This window comes from Gopherus flavomarginatus, chromosome 14 (genome assembly GCF_025201925.1).
Source record: "Gopherus flavomarginatus isolate rGopFla2 chromosome 14, rGopFla2.mat.asm, whole genome shotgun sequence".
Taxonomy (NCBI): domain Eukaryota; kingdom Metazoa; phylum Chordata; order Testudines; family Testudinidae; genus Gopherus; species Gopherus flavomarginatus.
This window is the reverse complement of record NC_066630.1, coordinates 3,730,052-3,744,436: the sequence shown is the minus strand read 5'-3', so window position 1 is coordinate 3,744,436 and position 14,385 is coordinate 3,730,052. Positions and strand designations below refer to the sequence as shown.

General features: G+C 59.7%; 1 protein-coding gene across 1 annotated transcript in view; it reads left to right on the top strand.

Moving 5' to 3' along the window:
* Positions 1 to 421: 421 nt before the first annotated feature.
* Positions 422 to 14,385, top strand: part of CPNE7 (copine 7) — a 37,893-nt gene continuing 23,929 nt past the window's right edge. The window contains 3 exon segments of the mRNA XM_050922653.1: positions 422 to 463; positions 466 to 561; positions 5,395 to 5,649. Coding sequence (XP_050778610.1) covers positions 422 to 463; positions 466 to 561; positions 5,395 to 5,649 — 393 coding nt within the window.

The window sequence follows — 14,385 nt, the reverse complement described above, 5'->3', positions numbered from 1 at the left end:
CCACCCATGCTGACTGGTCCTCAGAACTCAATATCCTCTAGGGACTCACAAACTGATTGTTTAACAATTTGTTCCAGTCGCGTTCCAGGTATGGAAGTCGGGTTCCCTGGGTCCTCTTTGTTCCCCCTTTTTAAAGACAGGTACAATGTTTGCCCTTCTCTAGCCCTCTGGGCCCTGGCCCGTCCACTGGGAGTCCTCAAAGGTAACTGCTAACAGTTCCGTGACTGCATCCGCTAGTTCCTAAGCCCCCAAGGGTGCATTGATCGGGGCCCGCCGGGTTGGATCCATCCAACGGATGAAAATGTTCTTTGGCTGGCGTCTCTGCAGAGCTGAGTTCTGCTCCAAGCCTGGCAGCGCAGCGCTGGGGCTGGCAGCGAAGCAGTTAAAAGCTGCTGCTAGTCTCCCTCTTAGGGTTTTGCTCATGAAGTACAGCCTGAGTCAGAGGCTGTGGAGGTGGCAGGCAGCGCGCGGCTCAGGCTGGCAGAGGATGCTCGTGGTGCGAGCGCTCGCTGGGTCCAGGAGGCAGCGCAGAGAGAAGTGAGGCTGGGGGCCGGCAAGCAGGTGAGCGGGTGGGGGAGAGCAGACCAAGGGGCTGGGACAGAGGGATCCCCGCTGCGAGCGGGGCTGTGAAGGAGTCGGGGAGTTGCCGGGTGGGTGCAGCTGGCAGGGGAGGCTCCCGGGGCTTTGGCAAATGCGATGTGCCGGGGCAATGGGCCGCTGCCCACAGAACTTTCCCAGCAAACTTTGGCAGCAGCTGCCACTTGGCACAAAGAGCCACAGCCTCTGGCTTGGGGAAGTGTGACCGACGGGCGCTGCATGGCATGGCCCCCTCTGAGTCTGAGCCCAAAGTAAGTGTGTGCAGGAGCCAGCGATGTGCGTGTGCCCCCCCCCCAGCGTGAAAGCCACAGACTGCGGGCTGGGTGCCAAGGTCAGGGGACTTGAGGCTGGAAGAGACCCCTTGCCTCTCCCTGCCCTGTGGGGTCCTCATGCCCTGTCTTGCCCCCCTCACTCATGTTTTCCCCGGGGAGCGAAGGGGAATGCCAAGCACATCCCATTGTGCCAGCTGGGCACAGACACGGGCCAGCGACACCCCTCCAGATCCCGACTGCAGTGGAGTCTGCACGGTGGGCTGTGCCAGGTGCCAGGGTGAGGGGCACTTTGGCACCCCCTGGAAGGGCAATAGAGCAGCCTGGAGCCACAGCCAGGTCTGCCCCGGCAGATCCAGCCCTGCGCAGCCCACTGGGCTCTGCTGGGCCAACCTGGGAATGGCTGCGGGCAGGCAAAGCCTTCGGCCCGAAGTCCTGCTGAGCCCAGGGTGCAGCTCATTCCTGGGCATCCCCCAGATACACGGGGAGCGGGACCCCGGTGGGTACACGGGGAGTGTGTGCGGAGGGAGCAGGACCCCAGTGGGTACACGGGGAGGCATGTGGGGGGGAGGGAGCTGGACCCTGGTGATAACACGGGGAAGCTGGGGGGGGAGCGGGACCCCAGTGGGTACACGGGGAGGAGTGGGGGGGGGGAGCTGGACCCTGGTGATAACACGGGGAAGCTGGGGGGGAGCGGGACCCCAGTGGGTACACGGGGAGGTGTGGGGGGGAGCAGGGACTTTGGCCGAGCTGGGCACTGAGATCTGAAGGGTCTCAACTCCCAACATGGCTCCCCTAGCAGCAAAGAGTGGCCGGGGTGAGTCTGACTGAAGCCATTGCACGGGGGAGGAGGGCAGGGAAGGAAGGGAGCTCACCCCCAGCACTGGCTGGGTTACCCGGGGCAGGGCAGAGGCACTGTGCCCAGGGGAGGGTGTGATAAGAAGGAGCATATGCAGGTAGGGTGACCAGACAGCAAATGTGAAAAATCGGGACGCGGGTGGGGGGTAATAGGAGCCTATATAAGAAAAAGACCCAAAAATCGGGACTGTCCCTATAAAATTGGGGCATCTGGTCACCCTATTTGCAGGAGTGGGGTGGCAGGTCCCCTCCCGCCGCAGCTCTCTGCCATTGGCCAGTATCCTGCTCTTCCCAGCTCCTCTCCCCCACACTCCCCTGGGCTCCCAGCCTTTGGGCCCCGCAGGAGCAGCTCTGGTGCCCGGCCCTGGGCTGCACGCGGCGTTGGCCTCTAGTCCCAGAATGTGGCAAAGTCAGTGCTGGCCCTGGCCCCCGGGGGGACTCCGGCCTCACGGAGGTTCCCACAGCCCCTCCAGGGAGAAAGGACTAACCCAGAGAAGCAGCAGGGACCGTGGTCCCCAGAAGCACCTCCCAGGGTAAGCGGGCACCGCGTGTCCCTCTGGCTCCAGCCAGCCGCCCGGTGCTCCTGGTGCCCTGTGCACCCAGCACAGCCGGGTTGGAGCCAGGACCAGTCACTGTGGCCCCAAGTGACTCATCTCCACCAGCTGCTCCCCCCAAATCACATCTTCTCTCTCCCACCCCAAGTACGGAGGGCCCTGGCCAGGGACCTCTCCCATCTCCTCCCTTCTGAGCACTCCAGTTCCTCCTGCCCAGGTTCCTGCCCCATTTTTAGCCTGTGCTGGATTCACTGAGCTGGGGCTCCCTGTGCCCGCTTGCCCTCTGCCTGTCCCAGTGCCTGCTGTGGGAGTGAGGCTGGAAGGCTGCAGGCTCCCTTCATCTGGGAGGTACATATAGACCCCGGGCAAGCTCTACCCATGCAACCTGCAGCACTGCCCCTCATCCCAGCCCTAGACTCCCCCGCCAGCTCTGGAAGTGCCCCCTCACTCCCGACCCACAGCCTCCTGCTAACCCTGCCCCCCCAGTTCTGCCCAGTGCCCCTCACTCCTGACCCACAGCCCCTTGCTAACCCTGCTCCCCCAGCTCTGCCAGTGGCCCCTCACTCCCAACCCGCAGCCCCTTGCTAACCCTGCCCCCCCAGCTCTGCCAGTGTCCCTCACTCCCGACCCGCAGCCCCCTGCTAACCCCTGCCCCCCCAGCTCTGCCAGTGTCCCTCACTCCCGACCCATAGCCCCCTGCTAACCCTGCCTCCCCAGCTCTGCCAGTGCCCCTCACTCCCGACCCACAGCCCCCTGCTAACCCTGCCCCCCCAGTTCTGCCAGTGTCCCTCACTCCCGACCCATAGCCCCCTGCTAACCCTGCCTCCCCAGCTCTGCCAGTGCCCCTCACTCCCGACCCACAGCCTCCTGCTAACCCTGCCCCCCCAGCTCTGCCAGTGCCCCTCACTCCCGACCCACAGCCTCCTGCTAATCCTGCCCCCCCAGCTCTGCCAGTGCCCCTCACTCCCGACCCACAGCCTCCTGCTAACCCTGCCTCCCCAGCTCTGCCAGTGCCCCCTCACTCCCGACCCACAGCCTCCTGCTAACCCTGCCTCCCCAGCTCTGCCAGTGCCCCTCACTCCTGACCCACAGCCTCCTGCTAATCCTGCCCCCCCAGCTCTGCCAGTGCCCCTCACTCCCGACCCCACAGCCTCCTGCTAATCCTGCCCCCCCAGCTCTGCCAGTGCCCCTCACTCCCGACCCACAGCCCCCTGCTAACCCTGCTCCCCAGCTCTGCCAGTGCCCCTCACTCCCGACCCACAGCCCCCTGCTAGCCCAGCCCTGGGCGGCTCTTGGGCAGAGACTGGTGATCAGTTTTGTGGTGATTTTGGGAGGGAGCTGCGTGTCCCCAGGAGCCCCACAGGCCCCAGGGCTCCTTATCACGTGGGACGTGTGGTGGGATTTGAACCCAGGTGTTGCCGAGTGCAAGACCAGGACGTGCGGGCCCCAGGGGATGTCTCTCCGAGGTGCCCTTGGTGTTCGCAGCGCACAGAAGAGCTGTGCCAGCTGTTCCCTCAGCCGAGTCTCATGGCAACGAGCAGGGAGGGAGGAGAACTTCCTGGGCTCGCCTGGCAACGGCCTGGGCTTTGCCGCTCGGCGGGGGGGGTGGCATGTTATGGAGCCCCTGGGGTGGGGTGGGCCCTGGGAAGTCCATGCTCTTTGGCTGGCTGGGCAGCAGGGGATTCTCTGGCCTGGGCAGAATGGAGTGAGGAGCCCCAGGCAGGACTGACCCGGCCCGCGGCCCCCTGGGGGGTGGCCTGGCCTGGGTTGCTATGCCTGAGTGGCCGGTGGGGGGGGTCCTGCACGTGGCTCCCACGTGGGCAGCCTGCCGGGGGGAGCTGTCATACGCCAGCTCCTGCCCCTTGTTGTTCAGCAGGGTGGATTTGAATCCCTGCCATTGGCGTCTTGCTGGCGCTCACACAACCTGCCTCCTCCCCTTCCGGGGCATCTGTGCTGAGCCATGCCACCCTGCCCCTGCCAGGAGAGGCTGGTGTGCCAGTCACATGGCGCTGGCTGGGGGAGAGGGGAAGGCAGCTCTGGGAGGGGGCTGGGTGCATGGTTCTCTCCTTTCCATTCAGATCCTTCCCTGCCCTGCGCCGATGGTCCCTCCCTCCTGCTCCCGGAGTGTGCCTGGGGAGAGAGGGGGCTGTGCTTAGGGGTCTCAGGGGCCCTTGCCTTTATCCAACCTGTCTGTGCTCTTGGACCCTACAGGTGACCCCGCTGAGCGACCCCCAGCGGCTGTCCCCCAAGAGACACTGGCCCAGGCCAAACAGCGGATCCTTCCTTCACCCTCTGCCCGGAGGAGCCTCCCGCTCCTAGGCCCAGACACCCCTGGACAATTCACCGGTGGCCCCCTTGGCCAGGCTGTCCGCTGCTGACTGCAGCCGACCCCTCGCTGCTGCTGAGCCAGCCTCACCATCCACTCGAGACGTTTTTCGGGGGGTTCCATTTAGCTGTTGACTTTGCAGCCGAGCCCATTGACCATCCAGCTTGCTTCTCTCCCGGCTTCCTCCCCTCGCCCCGATGAAAGCAGCGGCTTAGCCTTCCCCGCTGGCCAGGGCAGCGCGAGGGCCAGGCAGAGGCCATAGGAGCGTGAACCGGAGCTGCCATTCGCCAGGACACAAGTGACTCAAAGCTGGGAGAGAGGGAGGGGGTGGCTCGTGCTGCAGCCGGTGCCCCTGGGTCAGCCTGGAGGCGAAGAACAACGCATCCTCACTCCTCAGTATCCGGGGGGAAATAAACCCTAATTGGCTTCATTTGGCAGCTGGCTTGCGGTGGGCTCTGGAGGTGGCAGCGCCTCCTGTAGGTCACAGTCATGCAGTGCAGGGTTCAGAGACTCCAGTGACGGTGAGGAACAAATCAGAAGCTACCGGCTAACTGGGGCTGTGCCCCTCCTCACTTGAGCTCCTTCTCTGCCACAGGGCTCGGTGCCCAGCCCAACTCCCAGCCTGTGTCTAACGGGAGATTCCCTGGCGGCTGCCCCGAGAGGCTGCACTCCTCTGGGCTTGCTGCTGCTGGGCTGGAACGAGCCCTAGTCCCATAACTCTTCCCGGGGCTGCATCTGAGTCCGGTCTCCACCCATCACAGCCCTGGATGCTCTTTGCCCCCAAATCCAGATCTTAACTCCACGTTCTGCCTGTCCGTCCCACCACCGACTCCTCCAAGCAAGGACCCTGCCCATCCCGCCCTGCGCCAGGATGAACGAGATCCCGGACCTGGCATCCCAGTCCTCCCTGGGGGTGGTCTCTGCCACCTGTGTCTCCAAAGTGGAGCTGCGGGTCAGCTGCAAACACCTGCTCGACCGGGACACGCTCAACAAGTCAGACCCCTGTGTGGTGCTGCTCATGCAGTCCCAGGGCCAGTGGATGGAGGTAGGTGGGAGGCGCAGGCGGTGGGGCCGGGCTGGGGCTGGGTGGCCTCCTTGTGTTTGTACTGGGCTGCCCGCATGCACAGTGCTGGCAGGACGGCCCAGCTGGGTGTGCCCAGCGGCTGGCGGCTGGGGGCGATGTGGGACAGCCAGGGGAGCAGGGCTCAGCACCTACCCCAGAGGGCTCTAGCCAGGGCTGGGCCAAGGGACTTCTCACCGAATGCTGAACAGGAATTTTCATCAGTGTTCAAGGGGGAGGTGGGGTCTGGATGAAAACACGCTTGTCTGGGGCTGCGAATTCCACATTTGAGCAGCCCTCCCCACCCCCTCAGTCGCTCTGTGGCCTCGGAACACTTTGTAAACGCCTGGTGTTATGGATCCATTCGGGAGGGTCCCAGGGCTCGGCCGGCATCAGGATCCCTGCGCTGCGGGTGGCACGTGTCACAGAGTCCCCGGGCGATGCTCTGGAACTGCTCCCCACCAAGCCAGGCAGGACTTTGGGGAGCCTCCTCTCCCTTGGAGCAGACTTGTTCAGGGCAAGAAGCTCACACGTCTTCACCTCCTGGGTCTCTCCTTGGAGCATTCAGCATCCTCTGCCCCTCCGTGTGCTTCCCACAGCGAGCCCGCCTCAGCGGGGTCCTGGGGAAGCCACCGGGTCCTGCACCCCCCACTTTGCAGTCAGACGTGACTCTCAGCCAGCCAGTAAAACAGAGGTTTATTCGGTGACAGGAACAGGGTCTAAAACAGAGCTTGTAGATACAGCGAACCGGACCCCTCGGCTGGGTCCATTCTGGGGGGCAATGAGCCAGACACCCACGTCTGCACTTCACTCCTCGTCCCCAGCCAGCTCCAGACTAACAACCCGCTCCAGCCCCTCCTCTCTGCTCAGCCCCTTTCCCGGGCCAGACGGTCACCTGATCCCTTTGTCTCCAACACCTTCAGCTGGCACCTTTGCAGAGGAGGGGCCCAGGCCAGCAGTTGCTAGGAGACAGAGTGCCAGGCATTTAGGTGCACTGGCCCTTTGCTCTGCAGCAATCACACACCCTTATTCCACCACCTAGATACTTAAGAACTGCCATGGGGACACTGAGGCACCAACACAGTATTCAGAGAAAACATTAAGAACATTCCCAGTTTGCCACAACATGCACAGGGCTTCTCCCCACGACATTGCTGCAGTGTAGACGCTCTGCATCGGCGTGAGTGACCTGCGTCCCCCGAGCCTGTGCAAACCCTCACGTTCCCAGGCACTTGCAGGGTTGCTTTGACTTCCTCCCGTGCCCTGAGCACAACCAGCTGGGCTTGGGCATCAGAAGTGGTGGAACTGCATGGGCGCAGGGGGAGTTCTGCTTCCCCGTCGCCCCCCCCCCCCCACGCAGCCTCAGAAGCAGAGCTGGAGGGATGTTTGCGCTGAGAACAGCTTCCCCTGGCTGCTCTTTTCATGGCCATTCCCTGCAGATGGGGGTCCCGGGAGCAGAGGGTTCGGAGCCAGCCCAGGGGCGCATTCGTGTCACGTCCATTTTGACCTGCTCTTGGGGGCCTGATCCTGAGAGTTGCGCTCATCCCATCCGGGGCCGGGAGTGATCCCGGGTGACCACCGGGTCCGGGCAGAACACATGTAGCTGGGAACTGTCCATAGGATGTACTCAGTGGCTTGGCGCCGATTGCAGGTGTATTCAGGGAATTGCTGACTGCTGTCAGGAAAAGGCCAGATTCCCAGAGCTGGTTCTCACGGCGAATTCCCTGTGAGCTGGGGCAGGCAGCGCTGAGCAGGCGTGTCTGACTGGGGGTCGGGGGGGACATGCGCCACACTTCCCCCACCTCCAAGTGCACTGGGCCTAGGGGGTGGTTAACTAGCTGGTGTTCCCTGGTAGGGTCCACAACACCAATTCGCCAGACACACTCTGTGATTGCAGCAGCCCCAGCCTGGTGCCTCTCCCTGGTCCCTCGCCTGGAGAGGACATCCTCATGTCAGCCCTGTTCACACCGAGGAGCAGCGCCCGGGCGGGGCTGGGTCACATATCCCATGGGTGGGCTGTGGCAGCCGGCGAAAGCCCTGCTCAGCCATTCAGCCCAGGGCCACAAAGGGCCTTGTCACAGCCCCGCAAGGCAGGGGGTGCAGAGAGGTAAACTGAGGCACAGAGCGGTCCAGGGCCTTGCCCACAGTCAGTGACAGAACCAGGAGCCCTGGCTTGCAGCCTCCTGCCCCAGGCGTGAGGCATTGCCACCTTATGAGCCTGGTTGAAGAGGGAGGGACAGGAGCGTCAGGCAGAGCCCCCCGCTCCCCTGATCCCCACTAAGCCCATCCCTTGAGCCCTGCTTAAGCTGGATTTGGTCACACGCTGGCCCCATCGCTCTGCTGTGGGACTATTTTTAGCAGCACTGAGGCTTTTTTGACATCTCTGAGGGCTGGGGGGGTTTAAACCCCACCTAGCCATGCTGCGCTATGAGCCGGGCTGTGGGGTACATGGGGCCCTGGCCTGCCCGTGCTCACTCCTGCCCGGCAGAGTGAGCAGAGCCTGGGGAGGCAGGGGGCCGACCTGGGTTCAGCTCCCAGCTCTGAGGCCGGCTCTCTGGGCAGGGGTCTCCAGCCTGTGCCAGGCAGGGTCAGCCTGGTGGCAGGGGGCTAATGAGCCCCTCTGGCCTAAACAATCGATGCATAAACCTGTAGGTCCCGTCCTCCCTCCGTGCCTCAGTTTCCCCATCAGTCGCACAGGGATAGCTCCACCACTCTGCCTCACCATGGAGATGCTAGGGCTAATGGAGATGCTAATTAATGATTGTTAATTACCTATCATGTGACACTGGGTGAATGTGAGCGATGGGGTCTGGGGGCATCACTACAGGGAGAGTGGCCAAGCCTGGGGACTTTGCAGTTGGTTTGCCTGGGTCCCAGTGTCCCCCCTTTGCCCTTTGCCCCAGCTGATCCCCTTGGGCTGCATCGAGAGCTGCTTGCTCGTACTATATATGGGCAAAACTCCCTCTGGGATGGGTGCCTGGGTCCAGCTGTTGTCAAACACCTGCTGGGGTGCCCAGCCCCCAGCCCAAGGGGGGTTTGTGGTACAAATAACACACAGGGGACACATCCACTTCAGGCGCTGCAGCACGCGGCAGGGTCTCCATCCCCAGGAGGGCCCATTGCATTCTGTGCTGGAAATGACCCGGCCTGCCCCTGCTCCTGGGGCTATCCCCAGCAGGAGATGGGGGCTGTGGTGCCGGGGCACTGAGGCAGCTTGGGATGCAAGGTGCCACGCACATCCTGCTGCCCATAGGCCACAGCCCAGCGCTGGCCAGGGAGGGAGCCGAGCTGAGCCCGGTGCCTGCAGAGCCCCCTTCCCACCTTCTCCGTGACCTGCTGGGCTGCAGATCAGCTGGGTGCCAAGGGGCGGGTAGCATGTTGCTGGGACTGGTGCTGACCCTGTGAGGGGCCAGGCTGGAGCCGCGGGCTCCCTGCTGGTGCTAGGTGGTGGGTGGGGTTCTGCAGGGGCCCTGCCCATGGCGAGCAAGGGAGGCAGCGGGGCTGTGGCTCTCCAGTGCATGGAGGTGTTGGCAGGGGTGGTGCTGCGCTCGCCAGGGTTGATCTGGGGCTGGCGCTGTCCTGGCAGGGTGCCTTCCCCAGGAAGTTGTCCTGTTGACTCAGAGCTGGCAGGGGGTTGGTGTGTGGGAGTCTGCGCCGTTCCTGGAAGCGGCTCCACTGTTCCTTCTGCCAGCATGGCTCAGTGCATGAGACAACGCACATCGAGCCCTTCCTGCGGCACACAGGGACTCGGGTGCCAGCCAAAACCCCTGCCCCAGGGCCCCACTGCTCCCCACAGCCCCTGCCACTCCCCTCTGGAACAAGGGCCCGACAGCAGCCCTGGGGAGAGACTGGCCTGTGTCTCCCACCGGCCAACCCATGGCATGGCGCAGGGTCACCCCATCTCACATCCGGGCTGGCGCCTCCTGGCTTCAGGGATTGCCATTACACCCCTGCCTTCACTTGGTAAATCAAAGGCCAATAAAATATGAAGTTGGCTAAAAATGACCCCCCCCCCAAAGGAACCTGGCTAGCTAACAGACCACGCAGCCCGAGCCCACCAGGCCAGGAGCCGCATGCAGGGTGTCGTCTGTAACCACCACCGATGGGCTCCATGGCCACATCTAGTCCTTCTGACAGCGCCTTCTGCTGCACTTAGATGGGCAGGCCTGGGGGTTCTTCCCCCCGTAGCCCCTATGTGCCGCTTCTGGTGTTTGGCGTTGTCAGGGATGGGGTGGGTGTGCGTGCTCTGTCCTCCTGGGACTGGTCCAGGGGGCTTCTGTTCCTCCGCTAGGACATGCCTCAGACCTGGTTGTGACATAGGACAGCATGGGACAGAGGGCGGAACCGTTACCATGGGTACAGTGTGGGACGGAGGGTGGAGCTGTCACCGTGGGTACAGTGTGCGACGGGGGATGGAGCTGTCACCGTGGGTACAGCGTGGGACAGGTGGTGGTGCCATCACCATGGGTACAGCGTGGTACAGAGGGCAGAGCCGTCACCATGGGTACAGTATGGGTTGGAGGGCGGAGTCGTTAGCTGTCATCGTGGATATAGTATGGTACAGAGGGCGGAGCCATCACCGTGGGTACAGTGTGGTACAGAGGGCGGAGCTGTCACCATGGGTACAGTGTGGGACAGGGGGTGGAGCTGTCACTGTGGGTACAGTGTGGGATGGAGGGCGGAGTCGTTACCATGGGTACAGCATGGGAAGGGGGTGGAGCCATCACCGTGGGTACAGCCTGGTACAGAGGGCGGAGCCATCACCGTGGGTATAACACGGGACAGATGTTAGAGCTGTCACTTTGGCAGATTGCTGGCCTCTTTCTGTTTTGAAATCTGAATGTGGAATGTGGAATTTGAATCTGCTATCTGTTGGATATTCTTATCGTAATGTTTCTTTTGTGCTAGTTTCCTGGTATTGGCTCTTCTGTAACTACTTCATGATTAATTATCTTTGGCTCAAGAAGGTGGTTTGGTGTTAGCCGTTGAAAAAGTACAAAACAAAAAATGCCCAGTAAGTTCATGGAATATGGTGGGCACAGCTTTTTGTTCCAGAATGTGGCAGAAGTAACCCGAGCCACAGCCATTTTAGGATTGATTCTGACCAATGGGGGGAGTTGGCTGCGAATCCGAAAGCTGAAGACAATTTGGGTGAAAATGGCCATGAAATGGTTGTTTTTATGATCCTCAGGAAAGGAAGGCATGAGAGCAGTACAATAAGGACAAAGCGCACTTTAAGCAACTCAGAGACCTGGTAGGTGAGGTCCCACGGGGAGAATATCTAAGGGATATAGATGATCAGGAGAGCTGGCAGTTTCTCAAGGAGACAATATTAAAGGCCCAACTTCAAACTATCCCAGTGCAAAGGAAAGACAGGAGGATTCGTAAGAGGCCAGTGTGGCTGTGTCAGGAGCTCTAGAATGACCTGAAAACCAGAAAAGGATCCTACAAAAAGCAGAAACATGGACACATTGCTAAGGAGGAGAGGAGCACAAAAGAACAGCACCAGCATGTAGGGACAACAATCAGAAAGGCTACAGCACAAAATGAGTTACACTTAGCCAGGGACATAAAAGGCAATCAAAAGCATTTCTTTAACTACCGTAGGAGCAAGAGAAAGACGAAGGAAAGTGGAGGTCCTCTACTCAGCAGGGAAGGAGAGCTAATAACTGATGACATCAAGCAGTCTGAGATACTTGCTGCCTATTTTGCTTCAGTCTTCACTAAAAAGGTTAATGGTGACCAGATATTCAACGTAATTAATATTAAGAACATGGAGGAGGGAACGCAAGCCAAAATAGGGAAAGAACAGGTTAACAGATATTTAGATAAGTGAGATTGATTCAATTTGGCAGGGTCTGATGAAATTCACCTTAGAGTACTTAAGGAACTAGCTGAAGCAATCTCAGAATCATTACCAATTATCTACAAGGACTCATGGAGGATCGGTAAGGTCCCAGAGGACAGGAGAAGGGCAAACATAGTATGTAGCTTTAGAAAGGGGAACAAAAAGGACCTGGAGTATTATAGGCTGGTCAATCTAATCTTGATACCTGGAATGATACTGGAACAAATTATTAAGCAATCAGTTTGGAAGCACCTGGAGGATAGGTGCTTAAGAACAGGGTTATAAAGAATATACAGCAGGGATTTGTTCAGAACAGATCATGCCAAACTAACCTGATTTCCTTCTTTGTCAGGGTTATTGACCTACAGGATGTGGGGATGTGATAGTAGATGTGATAGATCTTGATTTTAGTTAGACTTTTGACACCGTTCTGCATGACATTTTCAGAAGGAAACAAGGGAAATGTGCTCTACATGAAATTACAAGAAGGTGGATGTGCAAATAGTTGAAAGATTGCACTCAAAGAGTAGTTCTCACTGGCTCACTCTCAAACTGGGAGTGGATCCTGCAGGGATCAGTCCCCAGGACCCAGTTGCTTCCTTGGTCCCTGCCACCCTCTCCCGCGGGCACGTGACTCTGAGCAGCAAGGGCATTGCTGGCCTGCAGCGTGTGGCACAGACACTGCTCTTGGCACCGTCGTCCAGGGAGGGGGCCCTCTCACGCAGCTGCCCTCCCTGCATGAGAGGCACGGGGACAGTGGGTGAGGGACAAGGGCCAGAAGGGGCCATGCTCAAACCCCGCAGTGCTCTGGCTATTCCCACCTACTGGAATAACCCTCTGGGGCCCACTGCAGTGGGTCTGACTGAGAGCAGCCCTCCCAGGGGCTACTCTAAGCCGCCATGGGGCCTGACCTAGTCCCAGGGGAGCCCAGGGCCAGGGGACAGGAAGCAAAGGTGCCACCACGTCACTCTGTAGGTGCAGCACCATCGCAGGTGGGGGTCCACTCCGGGCCAGTGGGGCCACAGTTCAGTGTGTGGGAACTGCCGGGATGGGGTTGGCCCACCCAGGGGACATGTGCGCTGCTGATTCTCTGGCCACCTTTGTAGCTCACTGATGGTTCCCTGGATTGTCTGCCAAGAGCTCTGCCTAATGGGGCGTCTGGCCTGGGAGAGGCAACAGGAGTTTGCTTTCAAAGGGAGAGATTAACTTGCCCCTCGGGACGGTGGGTGGAGGTGCTAGTGAGCTTCAGCGCCTGAGCACCCGAGGGTACCGGGAGGGCGTATGCCAGGCCAGGACCAGGAGAGCAATAGGGGAAGGTGACCCCAGCTGGATGTGAGGAACACCCCCATCTGGCCTCCTCAGACCTGACGAGAGCAGCCAGGCAGTGCCCTGCTGCAGGGTCACAAGGAAACAAAATGAGTGTTTCTGAGGGACTGTTGTGTCCACTTTCCAGCTTCGTGTGATGGCTCTAATTCCCATTCACAGATTCAGGTGCCCTCTGATGGATGGAATCAGACCTGCTCAGCATGTGTCATAGGTACAATACTGCTAATGACCAGTGGGGAGTTTCCTTTAGTGGGAGCGGCCTGGGTGCTGGGAGTGAGAGGTCAGTTCCATTCCCACTATTCTGAGTGGCTGTAGTATGCAGCAAAGTGACAAAGATGAAGGCCTAGGTGGCTATGGACTCATTATAACATCCAGTCTCCATATGGTATTTCTGAGGTGCCCGTCATGAAGCCATGGTGGGGCACCCTGACACCCCACTTTATCTGCGACTGGCATGCAGCTGCCTCGGGTGGAACGTGCCCCAGGCTGCCCCTGCCCACGGCAGTGCTACAGAGCAGATTCAAACCAAGAGATGAGGAATCCAGCTGATGCGGTGGAAGGGCTTTAGGCAGGATGCTGTGAAACAACCCCCAGAACTGGGCTCCTGTTTCCCAGAGCACTTCACTGGAATGTGCCTGAGTAGCAATTATTGAGACTCATTTCTTTTCTGGAGCTGGCTCTGCGCTGTGTCATAAAACTGCCATTCACACTTTGATTGCCGAGAAAATCAGTAGGAAACAGGTGCTGAGCTGGGTCATTTCCACTGCCCTGGAGAACTACTGGGGCTTTTCAGATTCCTGAGTCCAACCTGACAATGGCTTCTGGCTTCAGAAGCTGAGCTTGATGCTCAACAGCAGACAGCCACGCTGGCCCAAGAAGGTCACCTGGTTCCCACCCGTTTACCTGGCATCCGACTCTGCCGTGAAAGAGAAGCTGGATTTCCAGCCGCCACGTCCAGACAGGGTTCCACTTTCCATGGAGTCCCCCATGTGTAACCCTGGGAGCTGAGTGCCCTGCCAATGTACTAACGCGATGCAATGAGATTAGTGTGGACTGTTATTGCATCTAATTAATCATCCCAGCTCATTAGTGAGACAATCTTTTTTGAGGTTTCGCGAGATAAACACGCTCCTAGAAATCAGTTGCTACACAGCTGAGATTTGATAACGGCCGTATTGAAACCCAGATGAAATCCCTGTTCCAGGCACTGACCAGAAAGCACAACCGTGTAATCAGTATGGAAAGGGATGCCATGGTCTCTGCTAATCTTAGAGCCTCTCCCCGCTGGATACCGCAGGGCAAGACCACAAGGATCTCTCCTGGCAGGGGCTGGAGCGCTGGACTGCAATGAGTAGAGGTTCCTGTGCTTTGATTCTGTGTTGGAATCTGCTACTTTAGTTTATGAATGGGGTGCGCTTTGCAAAGGAACCTCTGTTAACCCCTTCTGGTCTCTCCCTCCTCTGGGGTTGCGGGGCCGTGCTGCCACTTCGTAGCAGAACCAGGTGCTTTTCCCTTCATAGGAATCTCTGTTCAGTTCTTGAGAAATC